The 27,270-nt window shown below is 43.1% G+C and overlaps 1 protein-coding gene across 6 annotated transcripts in view; it reads left to right on the top strand.

Annotated features, from left to right (window-relative positions):
- TDRD9 (tudor domain containing 9) overlaps positions 1 to 27,270 on the top strand; it is a 561,182-nt gene that overhangs the window by 189,772 nt on the left and 344,140 nt on the right. For all 6 annotated transcript variants that reach the window (XM_063947439.1, XM_063947438.1, XM_063947442.1 and 3 more), the window contains exons 6-7: positions 880 to 960; positions 9,250 to 9,414. In XM_063947439.1, the coding sequence (XP_063803509.1) occupies positions 880 to 960; positions 9,250 to 9,414 (246 nt within the window). The remainder of the gene's footprint in view (positions 1 to 879; positions 961 to 9,249; positions 9,415 to 27,270) is intronic.

The raw sequence follows: 27,270 nt of genomic DNA, 5'->3' as shown, positions 1-27,270 counted from the left end.
TCTGGTTCAGTACAACTTTGTTTAGTTATGCATTGCATTGTTACTTGGTAAGTAATGTTTTTGCAGTTGCTGAGTTTTTCAAGCTGGATAGCTTGATGTGCTTTGTATTCGTGAGCTGATATGAATCTCGCCACTATCTGTGTTAAATCCTTCTCTCGAAGATGTCCGTCTCCTCGGGCTCAGTTTCTAGACTGAGTCTGGTAGGAGGTGCATAGAGGGAGGAGCCAGCCCACACTCCCAAACTCTTAAAGTACCAATGGCTCCTGGTGGACCCGTCTATACCCCAGGGTACTAATGTGGACCCCAGCATCCTCTACGGACTACGAGAAAAGGATTTACCGGTAGGTAACCAAAACCCTATTTTCTGAAACAAATCTGTTCTTAATGCTGGGATGCAGTATATTTACAAATGAGTGGGTTTCAAAGGTCCTGACTGATAGCTTTGCATGCGAGATTTATAACGGAGATAAATTTATATACAAAACAGAGTGTATTGCATTTAAAATTTATTATTTTAAGTCCTGTGGGTAAAACTGCTGACAACCTGCTGTTTATTAAATTTATACACCATTGTTTCATATATTTTTTTCAGGTTGGGAACTTCTTTTTGTTTTTTTTTATAAACTTGTGACATCTATATATAAATTTGTTAAAAAATGTTTGTATATAAAATATGGTCAGTATGCAATAACAGAAAAGGGAAGAGTATATTTCTGCTTTTTTTCTTAACACATGTACCTGTATAGTATTTTTTTTTTAAATTTGTTATCAAGAATATATATTTACTGGTTTGGATAACAATAACTTTTATATTTTTTAATGAAGTAGTATTATTATTTTTTTCTTTCCTTACCATTTTATTCCTTTTTTACCCATTAGGTCCATGAGCGAACTGAAGAAATGGACTTTTTGTTGATGATTGTACGCAAACTCTTACTTACCAATTCACGAATGGTGAAGGTCAGTGATCAAATCAGCAGTTTTTTTTTATATGTGGTAAATTGTTAAATGCAGACAATTTAAATATTTGTTTAGGTAGAAATATGGTCACCTGCTGCTTAATGAGTAGTAAAAGGAATTAGTTTTTGTTCCATGGGGGAGAAAATATGGGGTAATTGATATTTGAGATGATGCAAATATATGTATGCACAGTGTGTGTGTATGTATATATGTGTATGTGTATATATGTATAATAATGTAATTTTATACACACACATACATATATGGGCTGATATAAGAGTCTATGAAGAAATTAATGGGAATGGGGTCAGGTTATGTTGGTTGGCTGTAATGGGACCATGTGACCGACTAATCAGTATCTTGCTAGGAGTAGTCATACCTGTAACAATTCTTTAATTTTACTGAATAACAAATGAAACGTTGGCTTTTCCTGCTGCTTGGTACACTGGGCTCGAGTGAAAAAGAAGGTACACCAAAACTATTCAGCGCTAGAGGGAAAAACCACATTCACCAAGTGTAGTAAATTACACCACTACTTCACAAACTCCTATGAATGTATTACCACTTATTATACGTATTAAAATTTGATAATACAGTCCTGTTCGTCCTTAGGGTACCATAATTCATCTAAAGGACAAGTAACATACAATAATAGTGCAGATTGATTTATAATTGAATAATTAGTTTTATTGCACGATGTACACTTACAAACAAGTGCTTTTTATAGCGTATTAGATCATCCACACAGTCAATGCAGCAAAGGACCTTCTCAGGATATCCAAGGCGTCGTGTAGAATTCCATAAATGACAAGAAAGTGCAATTAGTGCAGAACAATAAAAACAATAGCAGCTTTAATACAATATTGCACTTACAAACATTTGTTAATGTATGGCGTTAACAAAATCCACAAGGCAGAACAGCTGGTCCCCACTCCTGATAATCCCCAAAGAGATGTCCACGGGTACACTGTAGCTCACTTCCGGATAGTGCGCTCAGTTCATCAGCTTGAGCACCAAGATTCAGCATATGCGGATAGAAAAACATGTACACTGGGCTCCCCAAGGAATAACACTGGGGTGTATAGTAGGACCTTGATCCGAGGCACCAACAGGCTCAAAGCTTTGACCGTTCCCAAGATGCATAGCGCCGCCTCCTCTATAACCCCGCTTCCGTGCACAGGAGCCCAGTTTTGCAGTTGGTGCCTTGCAGTAAGCAGGCAGTCAACAGGGGGGCTGCACCTGCAGCCCTAACAAAAGCATATTTCAGAAGAAATGAAAAGACTTCAAGGGCTGCAGCAGTGACTAGATGTCATACAGACATCCCCTGCTGCAGCTCCATCACCCACCAGAGGCGCTGTATACTCCTGCGCCCTGGTTGCCAGGTAACTACAGCGGAGTCTCCAGTGTTCTTCTCAGTTAGTCACACACTCACCGCTGTGCTCTGGGATCGCGTGGCCGCATACAAGGGGATGTAAGGGGTCTCTTTGGCCTGCTGTAATTGCGACCCGGCGCGGCTGGTGGGAGGTGGGCTGCTCGCGCGCTGGAGTGGACTCTGTAAGGGGCAGACGCTCCACTAGCCACCTGGACACTGGGCATAAGTCGGTTTTCTTCAAAAACAGTTTGATTACAGTCCGCAGCATCCGGTGGGGAAGTCAGCAAGGGGGATAAGGCTTTGACCTGTAGCCCCTCCCCCGGCCCCAGAGCGCCATTTAAGCAAATGTACCCGCCCTGGAGCTGCATATCTCTCTCCCTCACTCCCTGTCAGCCTCCATTACACGGAGCTGCGCTGTTCCTGGGACTGCTTGGGCAAATCCTCCTATGTAAAGCCCCCTGCACTTCAGCGCTGGGCATTTTACCGGACACTTAAGTATTCTACGTGTCAGTGGACAGTGTTGGTTAAGAAAACGTGCATACAGTCAGGGTTGGGTAGTATGATATACATCCAGTTATTACTGTATTTTGCTATATCTACTATATAGCTATATCTTTCTCTCTCTCTCTCTCTCTCTCTCTCTCTCTCTCTCTCTCTCTCTCTCTCTCTCTGTGTGTGTGTGTGTGTGTGTGTGTGTGTGTGTGTGTGTGTGTATATATATATATATATATATATATATATATATATATATCTACTGAATATTACTTTGTATTGCTAGTCCAGTGCAGTCTAATTGTGATATAACTTCTGCATTGTACATTGTGACTTTCTGTGTGTGTGCACGTAGCTACTGAGTGTCTGCCATTTCGTGTATTTCACTCAGCCTGCTGCCCCTATATTCTGTAACCTGAGGGGTCTCAGTGCATCAAGTTTCTTAGTATATATATGTGTTTCACAAGATATATACTGTGTATTTTTCTCTGATTTCTAGTCACCATATATTGCTTGGATTCCCGGTTTGTGCTAATACACTATACTGGGAGTTCTTGCTAGATATAGTGCTGGTAATATTGTACTAGGTTGCCTGATATTGAGCTTATTATATCAGCTACAAGGGGCAACGGTGCTGGGGCTGATCCCACATTGGGTGGAGGTGACACTGCAGACACATTTGAGGAACACATGGCAGCAGAGAGTTTATGTTCTGGGGGGTTCTTTGCCCCCCAGTGGGTTTGTAGCAACGGGGGGTCCAAAATGACCTGCCCTGGGCTACCTTCTCCACGTTATTAAATACGCTAGTAACTAAACTTACTCCCCCTGTGGGACCTCTTATGCCAGTAAAGCAGTTTATGGTCCCTGCAGTCAATCCGCCATGGGCAGATCAGATCTCTTCTCAGTTACAGCACTTGAACCAATCACTGACTAAAGAAGTCTAACTCTCGCCCACTAAGACGTCTTCTAAACGGGGATGCTATTTCCTCACAATCCACCACTGTTTTAGACACCTCCTTGGATGAGGATGGCGTATACACTGACCCCACAGACACTGATTCTGATGCTTCAGATGGGGAAGGACGGTCACAGGTGGATGTCCCTGATTTGATTGAGGCTTTCAGGCTGATTCTTCATGTTTCTGATGAACCAGAGCCTGAGCCTGTTTCTAAAAATCCAGACAGATTTAAACGTAAGACAGTGGTTAAAAAAGTTTTTTGCCTCATTCTCAGCACCTGGCTGACATACATCAGGAATCAAGGGAAAATCCAGGAACAAAGTTCACGCCGCACAAGAAAATGTTGGTTCGCTATCCTCTCACTGCGGAGCTGAGTAAAAATTGGGAAACTCCTCCACCTGTAGATTCCCAGGTGGCAAGATTGGTAATTTCCTCAGCTCTGCTAGTGACTACCGTCACCTCTCTGTAGGAACCGACGGATAGACTTGTGGAGGGTTGTTTAAAGGCGATTTACACCCTTACAGGGGATGTGCATAGGCCAACCATTACAGCGACATGGGCTGCTGAAACAGTTGAAGCATGGGCTCAGGAGTTGGAGGCAGAGCTACCTTCCAACGCTTCTGATCATGCTAGACAATGTCTCTCATATATTAGCACGGCTTCTCATTATCTTTAGGCGGCTTCCGATGCCGGGGTGCTGGCGGCCAAGGCTGCTACTACGTCCATCTTGGCTCGACGTATCCTATAGTTGAGATCCTGGTCTGTGGATCTGGATTCCAAGAAAACCCTGGAGGTGCTCCCTTTTAAGGGAGACATTCTTTTTGGGGAAGACCTCAATAAAATTGTGGCTAACTTGGCATCTGCTAAAATAACTTGCCTACCGAGTACGGCGCCGAAGGCTAAAAGTACTTTCTCTCGCCCCTTTTGTCTTCCAGGAAAGGCAAAAGGTCAGGCGTACCCGAAACAAGCTCGTACTATCAAACCTGTTAAGCCCAGATCCAAGCGGTCCTGGGCTGCCCATCAGCCTGCTTCCAAAACAGACAAGCCTGCCGCATGACTGGGCGGGCCTCTCCTTGGGGGATCCCAGGGTGGGGTGCCGACTTCTAGGGTTTGCCGAGGAATGATTGAAGACCACTTCAGATGCCTGGGTACGGGAAGTCGTCACTCGTGGTTATGCTGTATCTTTCAAAAATCGTCCCCCTCATCGATTTTGCCTGATAGACGTCGCTCCGGATCCAGTGAAGGCAAACACTTCATTCGGTGGTACAGTCCCCCCTGGACACAGGAGTGGTAGTACAGGTGCCCCTGGCTCAGAGAGGCAAGGGGTACTATTCACCGCTGTTTCAAATCCCAAAACCGAATGGGTCCTTGCGGCCCATTCTCAATCTTAAGTGTTTCAACAACTTTGTGAGGGTCTCCAAGTTTCGTATGGAGACTCTATGCTCTATTGTTCTGGCCTTGGAGCCTGGGGACTATTTGGTCTCTCTGGACATACAGGATGCCTACCTGCATATTCCTATTGCAATGTCGCATCAACAGTACCTGAGGTTTGCGGTGGGCAACCTTCATTACCAGTTTCGGGCGTTACCCTTTTGGTTTGGCCACGGCTCCGCGGGTATTCACCAAAGTCATGGCGGTAATGACGGCTGTACTACAGGAGGACGAGAAGTATTAATTGATATGCACATCTTTATCATGTATTTGGTACTGATGCCATGTATGTGAAAATATTCCTAAACCTGACGACCAAATTATTACACTATATGGCAATTATTCTTATTTCCCTGACTTCTAGATGCTGATATTGACTTTGAAGCAGTGGACTGATACGCTATAAGACAAGCCACTATCTGGTACGCAATTCTATTATTGGTGTGTTGATTATATACCCTGGAAATAAATATTACACGATAGGCGCTTGTTCCTCTCTCTCGTTTACATATATCTATATCCAGGGTAGAGTGAATTGTCTGTCGGTGTGTTTTATTCAGCTGCAAATATGGATACCTATGTCCACTGTTACAAATAACCCATGATTCCATCTTTTACGTTCACACAATTTGTACCTTTTGCGTTTGTGAAGTTCTTAAACAGCGATTTGATGTTTCCCTTCAAAAAACCTACAAACTCTCACTACCTTATTTTAGTCTCTGTCAACTACCATATGCTATGTTGGCTAAAGCTGGGTTAATATTATCCTGGTTAGTCTTTGTAAGTAAAACTTCTGCTCCCTGAGGCTGAATGGTATTCATCTGTGACCAGTGTAATGTGTTGTGATTAAGAGTTTTCTCATGTTCAGTTAAATTAATTTCTAAATTTTGCCTTGGGCTAATGGAAATCTAAAAATCATATTTGTGGAGTTGTAGCTGAAACTACATTCAAACTCTGAATTCCACATATTACTAGTATCTCCTCATGAAATGCTTTTTAAGCATTCTAGTAATGAAAAGGTTTGCATTCTGTCCGAATTAACAAAACGTACAATTTTCTTGACCTTTGAGCTTATTTCCCAGCATGAAATATAACCACTCTTGGCTGTTTATGGTTTATAAACCAGCGTTTACGGTCTTCCTGCATCCGTTTTCATTTGCTGACCTTTCATATGATTTTAGCCACAGTTCTCTACGCATATTTTATTATCATTTTCCCTGATGTGTGGTATTTTCTGCAAATTCGCTTTCTCACTGTGTCCTCATGTCGGCTCCATTTTTCAGATCTTACATATTAAGCTTAAGGTCCATACACACCGGGCGTTTTTGCCCAGATTGTGTGCACAGCGATAAAGTGAACATCGGTGACAGGAAATTAGCTCAGTGCATACACACTGGCCCTCATTCCGAGTCGTTCGCTCTGTAAATTTCTTCGCATCGCAGCGTTTTTCTACTTAGTGCGCATGCGCAATGTTCGCACTGCGACTGCGCCAAGTAAATTTGCTATGAAGGTAGTATTTTTACTCACGGCTTTTTCTTCGCTCCGGCGATCGTAGTGTGATTGACAGGAAATGGGTGTTACTGGGCGGAAACAGGACGTTTTATGGGCGTGTGGGAAAAAACGCTACCGTTTCCGGAAAAAACGCGGGAGTGGCTGGAGAAACGGGGGAGTGTCTGGGCGAACGCTGGGTGTGTTTGTGACGTCAAACCAGGAACGACAAGCACTGAACTGATCGCAGATGCCGAGTAAGTCTGAAGCTACTCTGAAACTGCTAAGAAGTTTGTAATCGCAATATTGCGAATACATCGTTCGCAATTTTAAGATGTTAAGATTCACTCCCAGTAGGCGGCGGCTTAGCGTGAGCAACTCTGCTAAAATCGCCTTGCGAGCGAACAACTCTGAATGAGGGCCACTGAGCGATTTTCCCTATGCCCAGTGATGTTCACGGGGTGGTGAAGCACTTTCCACAGTAGGAAACTGTGGAAAAGTGCTTCACTCGGCTGTTCAAAAAGCCAGATGGATGGCGGCAGCCAGCGATGAAGCGGGACGCGCATCAGCACTTATCGGCCGGCCATACACACTGGCTCTATTTGAGCTCAAAGTAGCTCAAAACGCCAAAAGTAAGCTACTTGAGCTCAAAGGGTGTATGGGCCTTAATTCTTCCCAAAAAACTTTGTAGTATAGTCTTCTCTTCTCTACGGAGGATGTAGCAGAAAAGGATAAAACATTAGTCTTGGTTATATGGCTCTTGCCATATTTAATAAGCATATGTCTCGCATGGTTTATGCTGTGGCCAATTAATAGCTAGAAGGTTAATGATGTGGTCGCTGTTGAATACAGAATAGTTTCATGGAACCATCTTCTTGTCAGCACAACTGGTGTTTTATCGTTCAATTTCTTTTGTCATTTTTAGGAATTTGGGTTAAAATGTACGGTCATTTACAGTGTAGGCCTTGCTAGGTTAAAGGGGAGATAATATACCGGTGTGGTGTAATAGGGTGTGAGATTTGTGAGAGTTCTCCTGTTTTTTTAAAGTGCCAGTCATTTACATGACGACACCAGGTTTATTTTTCCATGTAAATGATTGGCACTTTAAAAAAAATCAGAACTCTCACAAAATGTCTCACTTTTTGATTCTAACACCCTATTAAATTCCCCCTCAAATGTTCTAGGTAAGAATGTCTAACCCTGAGCCAGTAACCTCTGATTAGGGGGCACACCCAAATGCAATGAAATAAGTCTGCTTGACTTATGGGGACAGATTCAAATGTTTGAAAAGTCGGTTGGGTGTCTGTTTTTTCCTGTCTAGTAGATAGGTAAAAACAGACTCCCAACTGACTTTTCAAACATTTGAATCTCCCCCATGGAGTTTGGGAAATATGAGGGAGGAGTAGAAGCGAATTATATAATTTTCATGGTGATCTGATTCAGTGAACTATTTTTATTATCCGTGTTAGCTGTTGTTATTGTTATCAGAACTGCTTTACACAGGGTCGTAACTAGGGTGGTGCTAAGTGTGCCTCGCACACAGTGCTATAGGGTAAGGGGCGTTGTTAGCAATTGTCATTTATCTAGTTTAATTACTTTCACGCCCCTCGTGTCCGCCCCTGTTTCCATCCCTCACCCCTTATGTCACTTATACCTGTTCAACTGTGAACTTAATTTGAGAGGTCTGTTATTCAGTCACTCTGTCCTTGATTACATTTCAAAATGCTGACATACCCCTGTTTCGATCCCATAGCCGGTGGCTTTGCAGAATTCTATTTAAAGCTCACGTTTTATTTGGTGGAAAATAAATAATCATTGCAACTGAGCAGATCTATGTAGTGTGTGGCTGCACACTACATAAAGCTGCTGAATTGCAATGATGATTATTTTTTTTAGGTATTGGGCTGGATGCATCATCGCTTAGAAAGTGATAAAATAGAGTGAAAAAGGGCCAGCCAATCAGCTCTTAACTGCCATGTCACAGGCTGTGTTTGAAAAACTACAGGAGCTGATTGGCTGGAACTTTTTCACTCTCCATTTTATCACTTTCCAAGCGATGATCCATCTAGTCCAGTGGTTCCCAACCTCGGTCCTCAAGTACCCTCAACAGTTCCTGTTTTCCAGGTCACCTAGCAGTTAGAGGTGTATTCATTACAGGTGGAGCTAATTATTTCACTTGCAATCCTGTAAGTTGACCTTGAAAATATGAACTGTTGGGGGTACTTGAGGACCGCGATTGGGAACCACTGATCTAGTCCATAGTATTTATTTTTTAATTGTATTTAGAAATATCATAGTTCTTATGCAGGATCAAATAGCTCAATGAGTAGGGTGCTTGACTTGAATACAGCAGGTAATGACTTTGAATCCTGGGAATAATTGGGGAGGGGTTGCAATTCTCTCTCTGCCATTGCGTATAGTGTACCATTATATAAGAGTCCAGTCAATTTAAATTCTGAGAACCTAAAAGTTGTGCACATATCCAGCTATACTGTAAGTATGTAAAGTGCAAACTGAGAGGTAACCAGTTTTTATTCTTCCATGATAGGTCATTTTGATGTCTGCTACTATAAACTGTAAGGAATTTGCTGACTATTTTGCACTGCCGATTCACAACCAGCTGGTCCCAGCATGCATCTTCAATGTTGAAGGCAATCCGTATGATGTTGAAGTGTTTTATCTGGATGACTTAAAGCAAATTCCCAGAATTAAGGTGAGTAAAATCTTTACATGTTGAATAGGAAGTGGTCTACTGCAGAAGATGTTACGTAGATCTATTTTCTGTACGGCCCAAATTTTTATGCAAAAATAGTCTTTTATGCGGTAAATCAAAAAGGCAGTGATTGAGGCACAACAACTGGAAAACAGCAGATCAGATTATTCCCAATATGCCCAGTACAAGCAACAAATACATAAACAGAAACATTCAGGTATAATTCCAAAGCTCTACTCGTTAGAGAAGTCTTATAGTTTAAAGTGGAGTTCTTATAGTGGTCTTGTATCCCCTTCTTGATTATATTTGACTCGACGATTAATAACACATATAAAAGAATAAACCAAAATGTGTAGAATATTAACAAATCACTCTGGAGTGGTGAAGATGTGTCTGTGGAGTACTGTAGTATTTGAGAGGTTCCGTGTCAAGCAAGGTGACGTACCATACTCACTTTTAAGGCAAACTTAAGTAGTTATGGTAGACTTACCGTCGATATTTCTATTTCTCCGAAGTCCACAGTATCCACAGGATGACATTGGGATATGAGATAGCGTCAGTAGAATGGAACCAATCGATCAAAGTTTTCGGCTTCTCAGAATGCAACGTGCTAGTCCCCTATATCTTCGCCTCCTGGCTCATGAAGTTCAGTTATTTTCCAAAGCTCAATGCAGGAGCATCATAGAGCGAGAAGAACACATACACACACTTCCACACCAGGGAAGAGGTTAGTAAGTGTAAGGATCCTCAAATCAGGTGCGTCAGGGTAGATTCCCTGTGCATACTGCGGGCTTAGAAGAAATAGTTTTTGACGGTAAGTCTACCATAACTACTTGTTACTCCTGCTTGGTCCATGGTTTATCCACAGGATAATATTGGGTTGTCCCAAAGCAATATTAGTGGAGAGGACGCTCCTGATTGGACAGTAGAATCCTTCACTCGAGTGCAACGTCCTGAGATGCAAGGGTATCAAAGGTATAATGTCTAATGAATGTATTAATGTAAGACCATGTGGCTGCCTTACGTATCTGTTATGCTGTGGTACCATGTTGTGCTGCCCATGAAGGACCTACCTTATGAGTAGAATGAGTAGAGACATTAGCCGGAATAGAGAAATCAGCTTGAGAATATGCTTCTAAAATCGTCATCCAAAGCCACTTCGCCAGTGTCTGCTTCTCCAAAGGCCATCCTCTGTTGTGAAATTCGTGGAGAACTAAGAGTATCTGTCTTTCTTATGGCACTGGTACGATCCACGTAAATCACGGACTACATCCAATGATGCATCTCAAGTAGAAATGTCCGGTCCTTGTAAAGCCGGAACTACAATTTTCTTTTTTATCCACTAGTGGTCACTGAAGTACTCATGGTCACTGGAGAGTACACTTGAGATATGGACGGGGTGTTAGCAGGGATAGGCACATTTAAATATTTAAATTAGTAACCCTCAATGCCTCCGTACTCCCAAAGTACCTTAGGGTTTTTCTGTGCCTCAGTCTGGATACACACAAGTGGAGGAGTCTCAACAGTTTACTTACTGTATATTTCTCTAACGTCCTAGTGGATGCTGGGGACTCCGTAAGGACCATGGGGAATAGACGGGCTCCGCAGGAGTCTGGGCACTCCAAGAAAGATTTAGGACTACCTGGTGTGCACTGGCTCCTCCCCCTATGACCCTCCTCCAAGCCTCAGTTAGATTTCTGTGCCCGGCTGAGCTGGATGCACACTAGGGGCTCTCCTGAGCTCCTAGAAAGAAAGTGGGGGGCGCCCTGAGCAGCAATATTTATACCTTGGCTGGCAAACTAACACCATATATAGCCCCAGGGGCTATATAGGTGTATATTAACCCCTGCCAGATACATTCAAATAGCAAGAGAAAGCCCGCCGAAAAAGGGACGGGGCCTTCTCCCTCAGCACACTGGCGCCATTTTTCCCTCACAGCTCCGCTGGAAGGAAGCTCCCTGGCTCTCCCCTGCAGTCCTGCACTACAGAAAAGGGTAAAAAAGAGAGGGGGGGGGGGGGGGGCGCAAATTAGGCGCAGTATAAGTATATATGCAGCTATAAGGGGAAAACACACTTTTATAGGTGATATCCCTGTGATATATAGCGCTCTGGTGTGTGCTGGCATACTCTCCCTCTGTCTCCCCAAAGGGCTTTGTGGGGTCCTGTCCTCTGTCAGAGCATGTGCTGTGTGTCGGTACGGCTGTGTCGACATGTATGAGGAGGATAATGATGTGGAGGCGGAGCGAATGCCTGTAAATGTGATGTCACCCCCCTGCGGGGTCGACACCGGAGTGGTTGGACTTATGGAAGGATTACGTGAAAGTGTCAACTCCTTACACAAAAGGTCGACGACACAGAACAGCCGGCTACTCAGCTTGTGCCTGTTCCAGCGTCTCAAATGTCATGGGGGGCTCTAAAAACGCCCGCTACCTCAGATGGCAGACACAGATGTCGACACGGATACCGTCTCCAGTGTCGACGACGATGAGACTAGTGTACCCTCCAAATAGGTCCACCCGTTACATGATTGAGGCAATGAAAAATGTATTACACATTTATGATAATACCCCAGGTACCACATAAAAGGTTATTATGTTGGTGAGAGAAAACTACCAGTAGTTTTTCCTGCATGTGAGAAATTAAATGAGGTGTGTGAGGAAGCGTGGTCTTCCCCCGGTAAGAAATTGATAATTTCTAAACGGTTATTGGCAGCGTACCCTTTCCCGCCAGAGGATAGGTCACGTTGGGAAACACCCCATAGGGTAGATACAGCGCTTACACGCTTATCAGAAAAGGTGGCACTACCGTCTCCGGATACGGCCGCCCTGAAGGAACCTGCTGATAGAAAGCAGGTGGTTACCCTAAAAGATATAGTCACACACTCGGGCATTATATTGCGACCAGCCATTGCTTCGGCATGGATGTGCAGTGCTCCCGCTGCGTGGTCAGATTCCCTGTCGGAAAATAACTATGGATAGGGACAATATTTTGCTGAAAATAGAGCATATAAAAGACGTGGTCTTATACATGCGTGATGCACAGAGAGATATTTGCCGGCTGGCATCAAAAATAAGCGCTAGGTCCATTGCCGCCAGACGGGGGTTATGGACTTGGCAATGGTCAGGCGATGCCGACTCGAATCGGCACATGGAAGTTTGCCCTATAAGGGGGTAAAACTGTTTGGGGATGGTCTTTCAGACCTCGTTTCCACAGCTACTGCTGGGAAATCGATTTTTTTGCCACAGGCTACCCCACAACAAAAGAAAGCACCGTATCATCAAGTACAGTCCTTTCGGCCCCAGAAAAGCTAAAGGCTCATCCTTTCTGCCGAGAGGCAAAGGTAGAGGAAAAAGCTGCAGCACACAGCTAGTTCCCAAGAGCAGAAGTCCTCCCTGCGTCCGGTAGGTCCACAGCATGGCGCTGGGGCTGCTCAGGCGGACCCGGGTACGGTGGGGGCCCGTCTCAGAAATTTCAGCGGCCAGTGGGCTCTCTCACATGGATCCCTGGGTCCTTCAAGTAGTATCTCAGGGGTACAGGCTGGAGTTCGAGACGTTCTTCCCCCCACAGTTTCCTAAAATCTGCCTTACCGGCACCTCCCTCTGCCAGGGAGGCGGTGTTGGTGGCTATTCAACACTATAATCACAACAAGCGATTGTCAAGTTGCCCCTCCTTCAGCAAGGAAGGGGTTACTATTCCACAGTGGTTGTGGTACCGAAACAGAACGGTTCGGTGAGACCCATCTTAAAATTAAAATACTTGGACTTTTATATCAGAAGATATAAGTTCAAGATGGAATCGCTCAGGGCGGTTATTACGAGCCTGGACGAGGGGGATTACAGGGTCTCCCTGGACATCAAGGATGCGTACCTGCATGTCTCCATTTACCCTCCTCACCAGGAGTACCTCAGATATGTGGTACAGGACTGTCACTATCCGTTCCAGACGCTGCCGTTGGAGTTGTCCACGGCACTGAAGGTCTTTACCTAGGTAATGGCCGAAATGATGATACTCCTTCGCAAGAAGGAAGTTTTTATTATCCCGTACTTGGACGATCTCCTGATAAAGGCGAGGTCCAAAGAACAGTTGGTAGTGGGGGTAGCACTCTCTCGGGAAGTGCTACAACAGCACGACTGGATTCTCAATATTCCAAAGTCACAGCTGGTCCCGACGACACGTCTTCTGTTCCTGGGAATGATTCTGGACACAGACCAGAAAAGAGTGTTTCTTCCAGTGGAAAAAGCCGAGGAGTTGTCATCTCTAGTCAGAGACATCCTAAAACCAGGACAGGTGTCGGTACATCAATGCACACGAGTCCTGGGAAAAATGGTAGCTTCGTACGAAGCATAATTCCATTCGGAAGGTTCCACGCAAGGACGTTCCAGTGGGACCTGTGGGACAAATGGTCCGGGTCCCATCTACAGATACAACAGCGGATAACCCTGTCAGCAAGAAACAGGGTGTCGCTGCTGTGGTGGCTGCAGAGGGCTCATCTACTAGAGGGCCGCAGATTCGGAATACAGGACTGGGTCCTGGTGACCACGGATGCCAGCCTTCGGGGCTGGGGTGCAGTCACACAGGGAAAAAATTTCCAAGGAGATTTCGCTTCACATAAATATTCTGGAGCTAAGGGCCATTTACAATGCCCTAAGCCAAGCAAGGCCCCTGCTTCAGAACTAGCCGGTACTGATCCAATCAGACGACATCACGGCGGTCGCCCATGTAAACAGACAGGGCGGCACAAGAAGCAGGATGGCGATGGCAGAAGCCACAAGGATTCTCCGATGGGCGACCTACACCCAGGAGAATGGGGACTTCATCCAGAAGTTTTCCAAATGCGGGTAAACCGTTGGGAATGACCACGGGTGGACATGATGGCGTCCCGCCTCAACAAGAAGTTGAAAAGATATTGCGCCAGGTCAAGGGACCCTCAGGCGATCGCTGGGGACGCTCTAGTGACACCGTGGGTGTACCAGTCGGTTTATGTGTTTCCTCCTCTACCTCTCATACCCAAGGTACTGAGAATAATAAGAAGGCGAGGAGTGAAAACCATACTCGTGGTTCCGGATTGGCCAAGAAGAGCTTGGTACCCGGAACTTCAAGAGATGCTGGCAGAGGACCCTTGGCCTCTGCCGCTCAGACAAGACCTGCTGCGGCAGGGACCCTGTCTGTTCCAAGACGTACCGCGGCTGCGTTTGACGGCATGGCGGTTGAACACCGGATCCTACAGGAAAAGGGTATTCCGGAGGAAATCATCCCTACCCTGATAAAAGCCAGGAAGGATGTCACCGCAAGACATTATCACCGCATTTGGCGGAAATATGTTGCTTGGTGTGAGGCCATGAAGGCCCCAACGGAGGAATTTCAACTGGGTCGATTCCTGCATTTCCTGCAAGCAGGGGTGACGTTGGGCCTCAAATTGGGGTCCATCAAGGTCCAGATTTCGGCTCTGTCGATTTTCTTCCAGAAAGAACTGGCTTCACTGCCTGAAGTTCAGACTTTTGTTAAAGGAGTGCTACATATTCAGCCTCCTTTTGTGCCTCCTGTGGCACCTTGGGATCTCAACGTGGTGTTGGATTTCCTAAAGTCGCATTGGTTGAGCCACTTAAAACCGTGGAGCTAAAGTATCTCACGTGGAAAGTGGTCATGCTGTTGGCCTTGGCCTCGGCCAGGCGTGTATCAGAATTGGCGGCTTTGTCATGTAAAAGCCCTTATCCGATTTTCCATATGGATAGGGCAGAGTTGAGGACTCATCCTCCGTTTCACCCGAAGGTGGTCTCAGCTTTTCACTTGAACCAACCTATTGTGGTGCCTGCGGCTACTAGGGACTTGGAGGATTCCAAGTTTCTGGACGTAGTCAGGGCCCTGAAAATTTATGTTTCCAGGACGGCTGGAGTCAGGGAAACTGACTCGCTGTTTATCCTTTATGCACCCAACAAGCTGGGTGTTCCTGCTTCTAAGCAGTCTAATGCGCGCTGGATTTGTAGCACTATTCAGCTGGCGCATTCTGCGGTAGGATTACCGCAGCCTAAATCAATAAAAGCCCATTCCACAAGGAAGGTGGGCTCATCTTGGGCGGCTGCCCGAGGGGTCTCGGCTTTACAACTTTGCAGAGCAGCTACTTGTTCAGGGGCAAACACGTTTGCTAAATTCTACAAATTTGATGCCCTGACTGAGGAGGACCTGGAGTTCTCTCATTCGGTGCTGCAGAGTCATCCGCACTCTCCCGCCCGTTTGGGAGCTTTGGTATAATCCCCATGGTCCTTACGGAGTCCCCAGCATCCACTAGGACGTCAGAGAAAATAAGATTTTACTCACCGGTAAATCTATTTCTCGTAGTCCGTAGTGGATGCTGGGCGCCCATCCCAAGTGCGGATTGTCTGCAATACTTGTACATAGTTATTGTTACAAAAATCGGGTTTTGTTGTGAGCCATCTCTTCAGAGGCTCCAATTGTTATCATACTGTTAACCGGGGTTCCTATCACGTGTTATATGGTGTGATTGGTGTGGCTGGTATGAGTCTTACCCGGGATTCAAAATCCTTCCTTATTGTGTCAGCTCTTCCGGGCACAGTTCCTAACTGAGGCTTGGAGTAGGGTCACAGGGGGAGGAGCCAGTGCACACCAGATAGTCCTAAATCTTTCTTTAGAGTGCCCAGTCTCCTGCGGAGCCCGTCTATTCCCCATGGTCCTTACGGAGTCCCCAGCATCCACTACGGACTACGAGAAATAGATTTACCGGTGAGTAAAATCTTATTTTCTACCAAAGGTAATATCTTTTTTTCACACCAATCAGCCAATCGTAGTTCCTGTGTTATCAGAAGGTGCAGGAATTCAAGCTACTTTGGATGTGGTACGCGTGCTCTGCGTTTATGTAGCCAGAACATCAACGGTACGTAAAATGGATACATTGTTCTCTATGATGCAGTCAAGATAGGTTGGCCAGCTTCCAAGCAAACCTTGGCCAGATTGATTAAGCTGACCATTCATCAGGTTTACCTTCATGCTAGGCTACAACCGCCTGAATTAGTTTCAGCATATTCCACACGTTCTGTGGGAACGTCAAGGGCAGCAGGTCGTGGATCTTCTACGACGCTGCTTTGCCGTGTGGCTACATGGTCATCAGTGCACACATTTGTGTGCTTTTACAAGTTTGATACTTTTGCGACACCAGCTTCTAGCTTTGGCCATCTAGTGTTACAGGTCCCAAACAGCTCTCCCGCCCAAGGGGGAATCTTTGGTACGCCAGAAGAGTACTCCAGTGACCCTTAGTGGATGAAAAAGAAAAAAGGATTTTGGTACTTAACAGATAAATACTTTTCTTTGAATCCATAGCGGTCACTGGACGCCCGCCTAGAGCAGTTTCACCTGGTTTGTGGTAGGTTCAGTAGATTTTATGGTAACACATTCTCACCGACTTGTTCAAATGTTTAAGTGATTGTTATCTATTGTCGTGTCAACTTCTAGTTGCCCGTTATGTGTCAACTTCATTGTTGTCCATTATGTTATAATATTTATAATTCTCCATTGTTCATCCTCTCTATCGCTCCTGTTCGGCTCAGTAAAATCACTGAGGTACCTTGGCAGTATGGAGGGGGTGGAGGGTTACTAATTTAAATATTTATGCCTATCCCCATATCTCAAGAGTACTCCAGTGACGCCTGTGGATTCAAAGAAAAGGATTTATCTGGTAAGTACCAAAATCCTATTTTCTTCATTAAGGTGGAACTTGGAGACCACCTTAGGAAGATATCCAGATTTGCTTCTGAGAACCACTCTATCTGGATGAAAAATCGGAAAAGGAGGACAACCTAATAATGCCCCTAAATCTGAGACTCTTCTAGCTGAAGCAATAGCTAGTAGAAAGAGAACCTTAGCTGTCAACCATTTAAGATCCACTTGATTCAGTGGTTCAAATGGGGCAACTTGAAGCGCCTTTAGGACTAAATTTACATCCCAAGGAGCTGTAGGAGGAACAAAAGGAGGTTGGATGTGAGGCATTCCTTGGAAAAAAGTGTGAACAATCCTGTAGGTTAGCAATTTTCTTTTGGAACCATAGTCAATGCTTACACCTGAACTCTCAAGGAAGCCACCCGTGGACCTTTGTCCATTCCTGTCTGAAGGAATGCTAGGACTCTGGAAACTCTGAAAGACCTAGGGTGAAACTTTCTGGCACTGCACCACTGAATAAAAACATGTCATATTCGGTAATACAAGCAGAGGATGGTTTCCTTGCTCTATCCATTTTTTTAATTACCTGTTGTGAAAATCCTTTTGTTTTCAGGATGGACGTCTCAAGAGCCACGCCGTCAAAGACTGCTGATCCAGGTGCTTGTAATAACAAGGACCCTGAGACAGTAGATCTGAACGTTGAGGGTGTAGAAACGGAGTATCCACTGACAGCCTCTGCAGATCTGTGTACCAATGTCGTCTGAGCCTCTTTCGGAGCCATTAGTATCACGGCATCCTTTCCCTGTTTGACTTTTCGGAACACCCTGCGCAAAAAGGGCGTTTGGTGTAAAAACATAGGCCAGACGAAAGTCACATCTCACTAAAAAAGCATCCACGAAGGTCGCTTTGGCATCCCTTGTCCTTGACCCGTATGCGGTAACTTTGTTGTCCTGACTAGAAGCCATGAGGTCTATCTCCAGCACCCCCCACTTTACCAGAATCTGGAAAACCTCTGGGTGTAAAGCCCATTAGTTTGCATGAATGGTGTGTCGACTGAGCAAAACTCCTTCCTAGTTTAGGACTCCTGGAAAGAACACTGTGGACAAGGCCAGATGAAACATTTCTGCGGCTTACCACCTCCATTACCTTTTGGCTGCGAGTTCCTCCCTGATATTTGAGGTACGCTACTGCTGTTGCATTGTCTGAGCGAATCTGAACCGGTTTTCCTTGAAGCATGTCTTTTGCCTGAGTGAGTGTCATATATACATATATATATATGGACTAAATAAGAAAAGGTCCGATTTATGCCAACAGGTATTCAATGAGGAAAAGTCTATAAACAGAGTAATGGTAACTGATAACATAGATTCCCTTTTTTGGGACATAGAAAAAACATTGATAAAGGAAATTAAAGTATGGTGGCATATAAAAGGGTTGGAACATTACCTCAAAGTAGACAGAATCCCAAGAGGCCTCAGACTTATTAAGAATCCTACATTTGGTACTGATAGGCCTATATTTATGGAAGAATGGGATAAGATCCTCCATGATTGCTCAATTAATCTGATGAAATTAATTGTGAAGGAAAAGAAGGCTGAACTTTCAGATATAGAGGATTTACTGAAAAACAAAGATACCAACTTGAATAAATATAAAGATAATGAAGAATTCAAAATCAATGAGAAAGTCCTCAATAAAAAACTGGAAAAAATCGAGGAAGAGGTAATCAAGAATAAGGAACATAAATTTCTAAGGGATAAAAAAGACTATGAAAATGACAAAGTGAAGAAATGGACCAGAAACACGACCCAGGACAGGGGGAGGGGCAGACTACCGAGTAGATCCAATGACCAAAATTGGAATAGGACGAAACAAAGACAGAGATCTACTTCATTCAAGGATTCAAGACCAAGACAAAATTCTTATAGAGGGAATAATCGATACCGCCCATCAACAAGTACAGCACAAGAAGTACAGGAGGAAGGTTTTTTAGGCCACAGACCAGTAAAACCACACAGAGACAAGGAATATCAGGAAAAAATCAAAGAAAATGTTTATCATGCCTCTCCACTAAAAAGAAGATTACAAGACGGGGAAAGAGAGGAGGAAGAAGAAAACCCCAGAAAAAGAAACTCCCGATAACTGACCCCAAAGATAAAGGCATTTTTAATCTTTCCTCTCATAATTTAACACAACCCCAGATCTCTCTACTCAGCAAAGGAGTCACATTCGCACCTACTCATAAACCGGATAAATTCCAAATGTTCATTGATCTGAATAAATATGTGAGGAACCTAACCCTAAAAAGGCACTTTGCAAAGAAAGACAATGCGATCCTCACAAACTACAACTACTCCAAATCAGGCCTCAAACCGCCTTCCAAATTTTACCCCTTGGAGTCTAAGGGGTCACACATCAACATCTTTTTTGATCTAGTAAAGAAGGACCTGATCGATGGAGAAGACTTCAAAATAAAGAAACACAACCTCACTAACTATGAGAAACATGCACTTAAAGAACTGAAGGAGAATGAAACTATTGTGTTAAGACCGGCAGACAAAGGGGGTGGACTGGTAATACAGGACAAAGAAATATACATCAAAGAAGCACAACGACTACTAAGCGACACATCCTCGTATAAACTACAAGCAAAAGATCCCACGGAAGAATTTCTGGAGGAACTAAGAAAACTTTTGACTCCAGCATTTTATAAGAATATTATATCGAAGGATGAATACCAATACCTGCTGAACAACAATCCAACTATCCCCATTATGTACCACCTTCCGAAGATCCACAAGAGCTTAACATCACCTCCTGGCAGACCTATCCTAGCAGGAATAGATTCGCTAACAGCACACTTATCTGAATACGTAGATGTGTTTTTAAAACCACACGTCCAAAATTTACCCTCCTTTTTAAAGGACACAACTAGTGTTCTAAACCTTTTAAAAGATTTTAAATGGGAAGAAAAATATCTATGGACTACAATTGACGTACAAGCACTCTATACTAGCATTACCCATGAAAAAGGTCTTGCAGCTTGTCGTGAGATTCTTACTACGGATGCAAATATAACAAAAGAACACTGTGATTTTATTTGTTCACTCATAGAATTTATTTTAACACATAATTATTTCAAGTTTATGGACACATTTTATATCCAGACATGCGGCACCGCTATGGGTACGGTTTTCGCACCAAGTTATGCGAACATTTTAATGGGGATGTGGGAGAAGGAATTCATTTACCAGAATTGTCAGTTGAAGAACAACATATGCTTCTACAAACGTTACATCGATGACATTATTTTAATCTGGAATGGAGAGGTGGACAATTTTAATGATTTTATGAATTATATTCAAAATAATGACTTTAATTTGAAATTCACCTGCACTACAAGCAAAACCGAAGTAGAATTTTTGGATCTGGTTCTATCACATAATGAGGACAAAGTGATTACAAAGAATTTCATTAAAACTGTCGACACTAATAGCTATTTACATTATAAAAGTGGTCATACTCAAAATTGGAAAAACAACATTCCCTTTTCACAGATGCATAGGATTAAAAGAAATTGCAGTACTGCGGACACCTTTACAGAACAATCTCGGATTTATGCTGAACGCTTTAAAGAAAGGGGATATCCGGATCACATCATCAAGGAAGCAGTAAGAAGAGGTGGTGATTTAAATAGAGAAGAAATACTCAAACCCAAAGACAAACAGGAGATGGACATGAAGAAATTTCGTGCTCCATTTATTACACAATACAACAATGAGGAAATAAAAATCAGGAAGGTGTTTTCCAAACACTGGCACATTCTTAAGATGGACCCTATCCTTACAGATCTGCTTCCTGAACGTCCAGAAATTATATTCAGGAAGGCACAAAATCTAAAAGAAATTCTAGCACCAAGCATGTTAAGATGCTCACGAAATTTTCCAACAGGTCTCCCGAAGTGTACTGGTATGTACAAATGTGGACACTGCAATATGTGCAAATTTGTTCATCCAAATCGAAGAATGTTCCACAACACTGATAATACGAAAGAATACAAAATCAAAGACTTTATCAATTGTAACACAACGCCAGTAATATATATGATCGAGTGTGGGTGCCATTTGAAGTATATAGGGAAGACTAAGAGACCACTAAAATTGCGGATCCAAGAGCATGTGAGGAATGTCAAAAACAAAATAGAGAGCCATCCACTCTCCAGACACTTTGCAACGACCCACAGCTCAAACACGGACACTCTAACATTCAAAGCAATCGAACATGTCAAATTGGGCCCAAGAGGTGGTGACCTCTTGAAAAAACTTTCTCAACGTGAGATGTATTGGATTTTTACTTTGAACACGATGTCTCCCCATGGTCATAATGAGGGTTATGAAATAGCACCATTTTTATAAGCACCACCCCACCTGCAAGCATGGGTTTTCTCAAACTCTCCTGTTCTACTAAAAATAATCTATACATCCGGGTATAACGTTAGTCATGTAACCGTCCTATCTCAACCTGTTCAAATATCATTATGAATTCCTGGGCATGCACACTGTGATTGAGGGTTTACAGAATTTATATACAAAAGAAGCTATCCTCTCCTTGACTGTAGAATATATATATATATATTATTTTTATACATATATTTATATTTTTACTTATATATTTATATTTTTATTTTATATAATTTCAAATATGTCATCATAAACAATATCTTACTTATAACACTTTACTATATTAACATATAACTGTTATATTATTACTTTTCTCTGTGTTCTGTGTGTTTTTAAAAAGGTCTAATATTAATATTGATATTTTTATTAATATTTTTATTAATATTTTTATTTTTATGATATTCTTTATGCATATAGAAAAATTTATTTTTTATTGTTCCTAAAAACTGGTTTTTTTTTCATATATACACGTTTTAAATATCCTTATGAAATGTACATATGTTTATATATATTATTTATTTATAGATATATATAAGTCTGCACTGTTTACATATCCAATTACTCGCTCTGCACCTCATCAGCCATTGATAAAAGAATGGACCCGCTTTGTTTATCTATGCTAATTAGCCATGTGTGTAATGTTTCCTTTCCCTCACACACACTGGCAAAGACGCGATCGTGGGAACTACGTCACTTCCGGCGGTGACGCACACCCGCCGGAAGCCAGGCGCCGAGAGGCGCAATAGTAAACAGACCACGGTGTCTGCTTTAGAGAGAATCTACAGCCCAAATAAAAACATAAAGAGGTTTATGGTCACTATATTGTGACCAAACCTCTACTAAGGTACTATTCAGTTTAATTTACTAAACGGACTACTACTTCCGGTTTCGCCGATGACGCGAACCGGAAGTAATTTGCATAATAAGCAACAATTACTGTGGGTATAAATGAGACCTCACTACAGCATGTTGATATCTCCTGATGAAGCCCTGAGCTGGGCGAAACGCGTTGAGACACTGAACTATCGACTTGCCGACTGACCACTGCTGACATTTATGTCATTTAAAAGCTAAGCTATTTAAACTTTTTTATAATTTCTGTACACTCAATAAATTTGTAATTTTCTATGAGAATTATTGATTGGAGCCTTACTACATTATCCAAAGGTTTCCTGATGACCGTTACTATCTGATGAGGACCAGTACTGAAGTATTTATACTAACCTGTACAAATAATTATTTTATCTGGTACGCATGCAATCTTATACGTGACGTAAAAATTCTGACATTACCTACAAAATAATTACTACGCTATATAGCGATTCCCTGTCTCCCGATTCTATCTAGATTCCGACAGAAAAAGTGGACTAGAAGACCTGGGGACCGATAGGCATTAAGTCAAGCCGTAATCCGGTACGCAATATTTATTCTTGCGTGTGACGAGAACTAATTCAAGGGATACTACACTATAGGCGCTCTGTTGCTTCCTCTATTTTCAGATTTCCCTTTCGGGCTACGTATACCTAGTGGCACTATTTGAAGAATTGAGCAGCCACCCGTTAAAACGGGGAAAGTGTGGACTATTTGAAAAACTCAATCAAGTTTAAATTTTACTGGACTGGTTATTTGACCAAATTTTATGTACGACTTTTTATATATGTCTTAACAGTAAGGAATTCTATACAATTCGGATAAGCGCACTGATCAACCCTTTGTTCAAAAAAAAAAAATAAAAAAATAAAAAATATATATATATATATATATATGGCCTAAGTTCCAATATATTTATAGGAAGGCAACTTTTTTCCTTGGTCCACTGTCTCTGAAAGCAACACTTTTCTGACACTGCTTCCCAGCCCTGAAGACTCTGAGGTCCAAAAGGGTCGCCCTTTGTCCAGATGGAATGTCTGTGGCCACCAGGCTAACAACCGCCCGTACACTTCCTGAGGATGGACCATAGTCTTAGTTTTTATTGTTTTATGTAGTCCATTTCATCTGGAAAGAATCAGATGCTGAAGGGGCCTAAAGTGGAATTGAGCATATTCCACCATGTCCAATGTTGACACCATGGATCCCATCACTCGCATTGCTGCATGAATGGATACACACTCTTCGACTGTGTAGTAGCTCCTGAATCCTTGTCTGTATTGCGGATATTTTGTCCAAAGGTAGAAAAACTCAGAGTCCTGGAATCCAATACAGCCTGCGTCATGCATTCCTACAGAACCAGGGATGACGTTGCCCAATTTGAGCCAGCCGTGGCTTTGTAATCAGGCTATTGTCAATTGCAGATGGCCCTGGAGAGTTTCCTGGGAATGAGCCAGTATTAACAAATCGTCCAGGTATGGGAAAATTCCTATCGCCTGGCGACTGAGATATGTCTCCATCACCACTATAATTTTGGTGAACGCTTTTGGAACGATAGCCAGTCCAAACGGTAGGGCCTGAAACTTAAAATGTTGCCGGAGGATAGTAAACCTGAAATAGCACTGATATGACGTTGCTATAGGTTCATGCAGGAAAGCATCCTGAATATCTATCTAGGGATACCATAAATCCCCCGGCTCCATGGCCAAGATAATGGAACGTAAAGTCTCCATATGAAAACGAGGCACCCAAATGTATTTGTTTTGAGTTTGAGAATGGGCCGGTATGACCCATTTAGTTTCTGTACTAGAAACCGGTTGGAATAGAATCCTTGTATCTGCTGTACATTTGTGACTGGTACTATCACTACTGATTGTAGCAAATTCTGAACTGCCTCCTGTAAAGCCCTTGCCTTCGTTTCCACTGAAGACAGGCTGTTACAAAAAAATGGACACCCTAGGGTGCTCGGGCGCTTTAGGTAGGAGATGCTTAATCAAGCAGCAGTCTCTGAAATAAGGGAAGTCACTCCCGTTAGCAGTGCAAAGAAAAGGTGGGGTGAGACCGCGCTAAATTTGATGGATACAACAAGTAGTATAAATAAAAACACAATTTAATCCTAAAATAAAATGCAATAGGTTTCAGTTAAGAACTAAGTACATATAGGACAAATGCATGTCAAATACAGTTGGTATATGGTCTAATTTTCATAGGACACTTGTATAGGGTTGCCCAATACGCCAGGTAAGTATTGTTTGAAATTTGGAAGTTTTGAGGTGACCGTTCCGGATTGTTTTCCCCTACAGGTATACAGTCCAGCATAAAAAACAGTCTCAGAGATAAGCAATATCCAATAGATAGGCAGTTTACCGTTAGAGGGTAGTGTGCTCCAGATTCTTTTTAGTGGAGAGCTCCTCATGCATTACGGTTGACACAGTCCTTTTGTGCGGATATTGCTATTTGTAGTCTCAGAGTTGGGATGGATCGTCTGGACGAAGTTTAGGGGATGGTTCGGTCCTCCTTCAGAACAACTCCTGGCGGGGGTCCCTGGTACACCTGACGCGTTTCGCTGCAGTCAGTTTGCAGCTTTATCAAAGATAAAGCTGCAAGCTGACTGCAGCGAAACGCGTCGGGTGTACCAGGGACCCCCGCCAGGAGTTGTTCTGAAGGAGGACCGAACCATCCCCTAAACTTCGTCCAGACGATCCATCCCAACTCTGAGACTACAAATAGCAATATCCGCACAAAAGGACTGTGTCAACCGTAATGCATGAGGAGCTCTCCACTAAAAAGAATCTGGAGCACACTACCCTCTAACGGTAAACTGCCTATCTATTGGATATTGCTTATCTCTGAGACTGTTGTTTATGCTGGACTGTATACCTGTAGGGGAAAACAATCCGGAACGGTCACCTCAAAACTTCCAAATTTCAAACAATACTTACCTGGCGTATTGGGCAACCCTATACAAGTGTCCTATGAAAATTAGACCATATACCAACTGTATCTGACATGCATTTGTCCTATATGTACTTAGTTCTTAACTGAAACCTATTGCATTTTATTTTAGGAATAAATTGTATTGTTACAAAAAAATGTTTGCAGGTTTTTTTTTCTTGAAGGCAAACGCATCACCGTGAGATACCGCTTCTTGCACCCAGGCATCTGTGGTGGACTGCTGCCAGGTCTGTTGAAATAGAAGAAGTCGGCCTCTCACCCTGGGGTCCCCCAGGTGGAGGCCCAAGCCATCAGGTGGATGGTTTATCTTCTGGTTTGGAAGCAAGCCTTCTGGTAGCCCAATGCTTTTTAGTCTTCTAGACTTAACCGATTGGGGCTGTTTTCCATAACCCCTTCCTTATGCTTTTCTTTGGGTTCGAAAGGCCTGAAAACCTGGAAAACTAGGTTTAGACTTGTAGGTAGAAGGAAACTTCACTTTCTTAGAGTCTGCTTCTGACCAGAATATTGTTTAACTCTTTACCAAACAGAATATCTCCAGCAAAAGGCAAGGACTCTAGCACCTACTTGGACTCTGAGTCAGCCTTGCATGTACGTAGCCAGACCGCTCTGCATGCTGCTACTGCTGAAGCTGTAGCAACTATACCCATATCCAAAGCTGCTGCTTCTATAAAGACAGCTGCTTTTTAATATGTGCAATATGGGACTTTTGTTCTCTAGACGCCATTGAAAGGTCGTCTTCCAGTGCATCAGCCCAGTCCACCACTGCTTTCACCATGGCCGGGCTAACAACTGCCCCTGATGAGGTAAAAACAGTTTTTAGAAAGCCATCTATTTTTCTATCCGTTACATCATTTAATGTTGTAATGTAATGTAGTTTTACGCACCAACCGAATGACATGCATATCTACTTTGGGAGCAGCCTCCCCTTTTCAAACAATACCCAGCCAGAAGAGGATAATCAGAATTCATTTTTTGGGGAATTCTACACTTTTTAGTGGGTGTGACCCAAGCCTCTTGCATGATTTCCGTCAGTTGTTCTGACTCTGGAATTTCAGTTCTGACCATCTTCAGATGTTTAAACACTTGGATTTTAACACAAGCTCTGCTGCCTCCTCTAAGGATAGAATGGCTTTCATAGCATTAATTCAGGTATATCTACTGAGCTGGGACCTTCATCTTTATCTCTGTATACAGACCCAGAATGCGAGGAACCATCCTCATCCTCCAAAGTGTCCCCTTCTGAAACGTGTAGACTGTGAAGATCTCGTCTCCTGTCTTGTGATTTACCTTCCACAGACCTTTCAGCCTTTTTTTGTTGAAAGGCTGCAGATTCCTGAACTGGATGTGATAAGACCCAGGGGGAATGTTACATGTAAGGGTTAACTGGGTAACCTATCCCTGGTATGGGAGCTGGCATTATCTGCTCAGCTATACTGGATAATGTTTGTGCAAAAGAAGCACATGGGGGTTCTGATTGAACCTGTGCCTGCCTTGGATTATTAAGGAGGCTTTGATGAAAGCTAAAACAGTTTGCACATAATCCATTTTGTACCAGATCTTGATAGATTAACCTTGCTTTGCATGACAAACATGATATCAATGTTGGTGCTTCTGTGGAGTGTATATCCTCCTCACCCATGCCTCTTTTAGACATGGTAAACAAATCACACACCTGTATGGTGTTAACTACACAATATGTGACCGTATTCACTTTAAACTTGCTAAAGTGATATACAATCCGATCCCTCCCTGACTTGCACCAGCATTGAGGATCGGTGTATACAAAGGCAGCAGAGCTGACAGAAATATAGTATTGTATAGTAAAGGTCAGCAGCCGCACTAGCAATCATTCGCAAGTTATACATTATTGTAATAAGCAATATGAGCATATATTCAACTACAGATA

This window comes from Pseudophryne corroboree, chromosome 12 (genome assembly GCF_028390025.1).
Source record: "Pseudophryne corroboree isolate aPseCor3 chromosome 12, aPseCor3.hap2, whole genome shotgun sequence".
In the NCBI taxonomy this organism is placed as follows: domain Eukaryota; kingdom Metazoa; phylum Chordata; class Amphibia; order Anura; family Myobatrachidae; genus Pseudophryne; species Pseudophryne corroboree.
The sequence above is the reverse complement of the archived record's forward strand: the minus strand, read 5'-3'. Positions and strand labels throughout refer to the sequence as shown.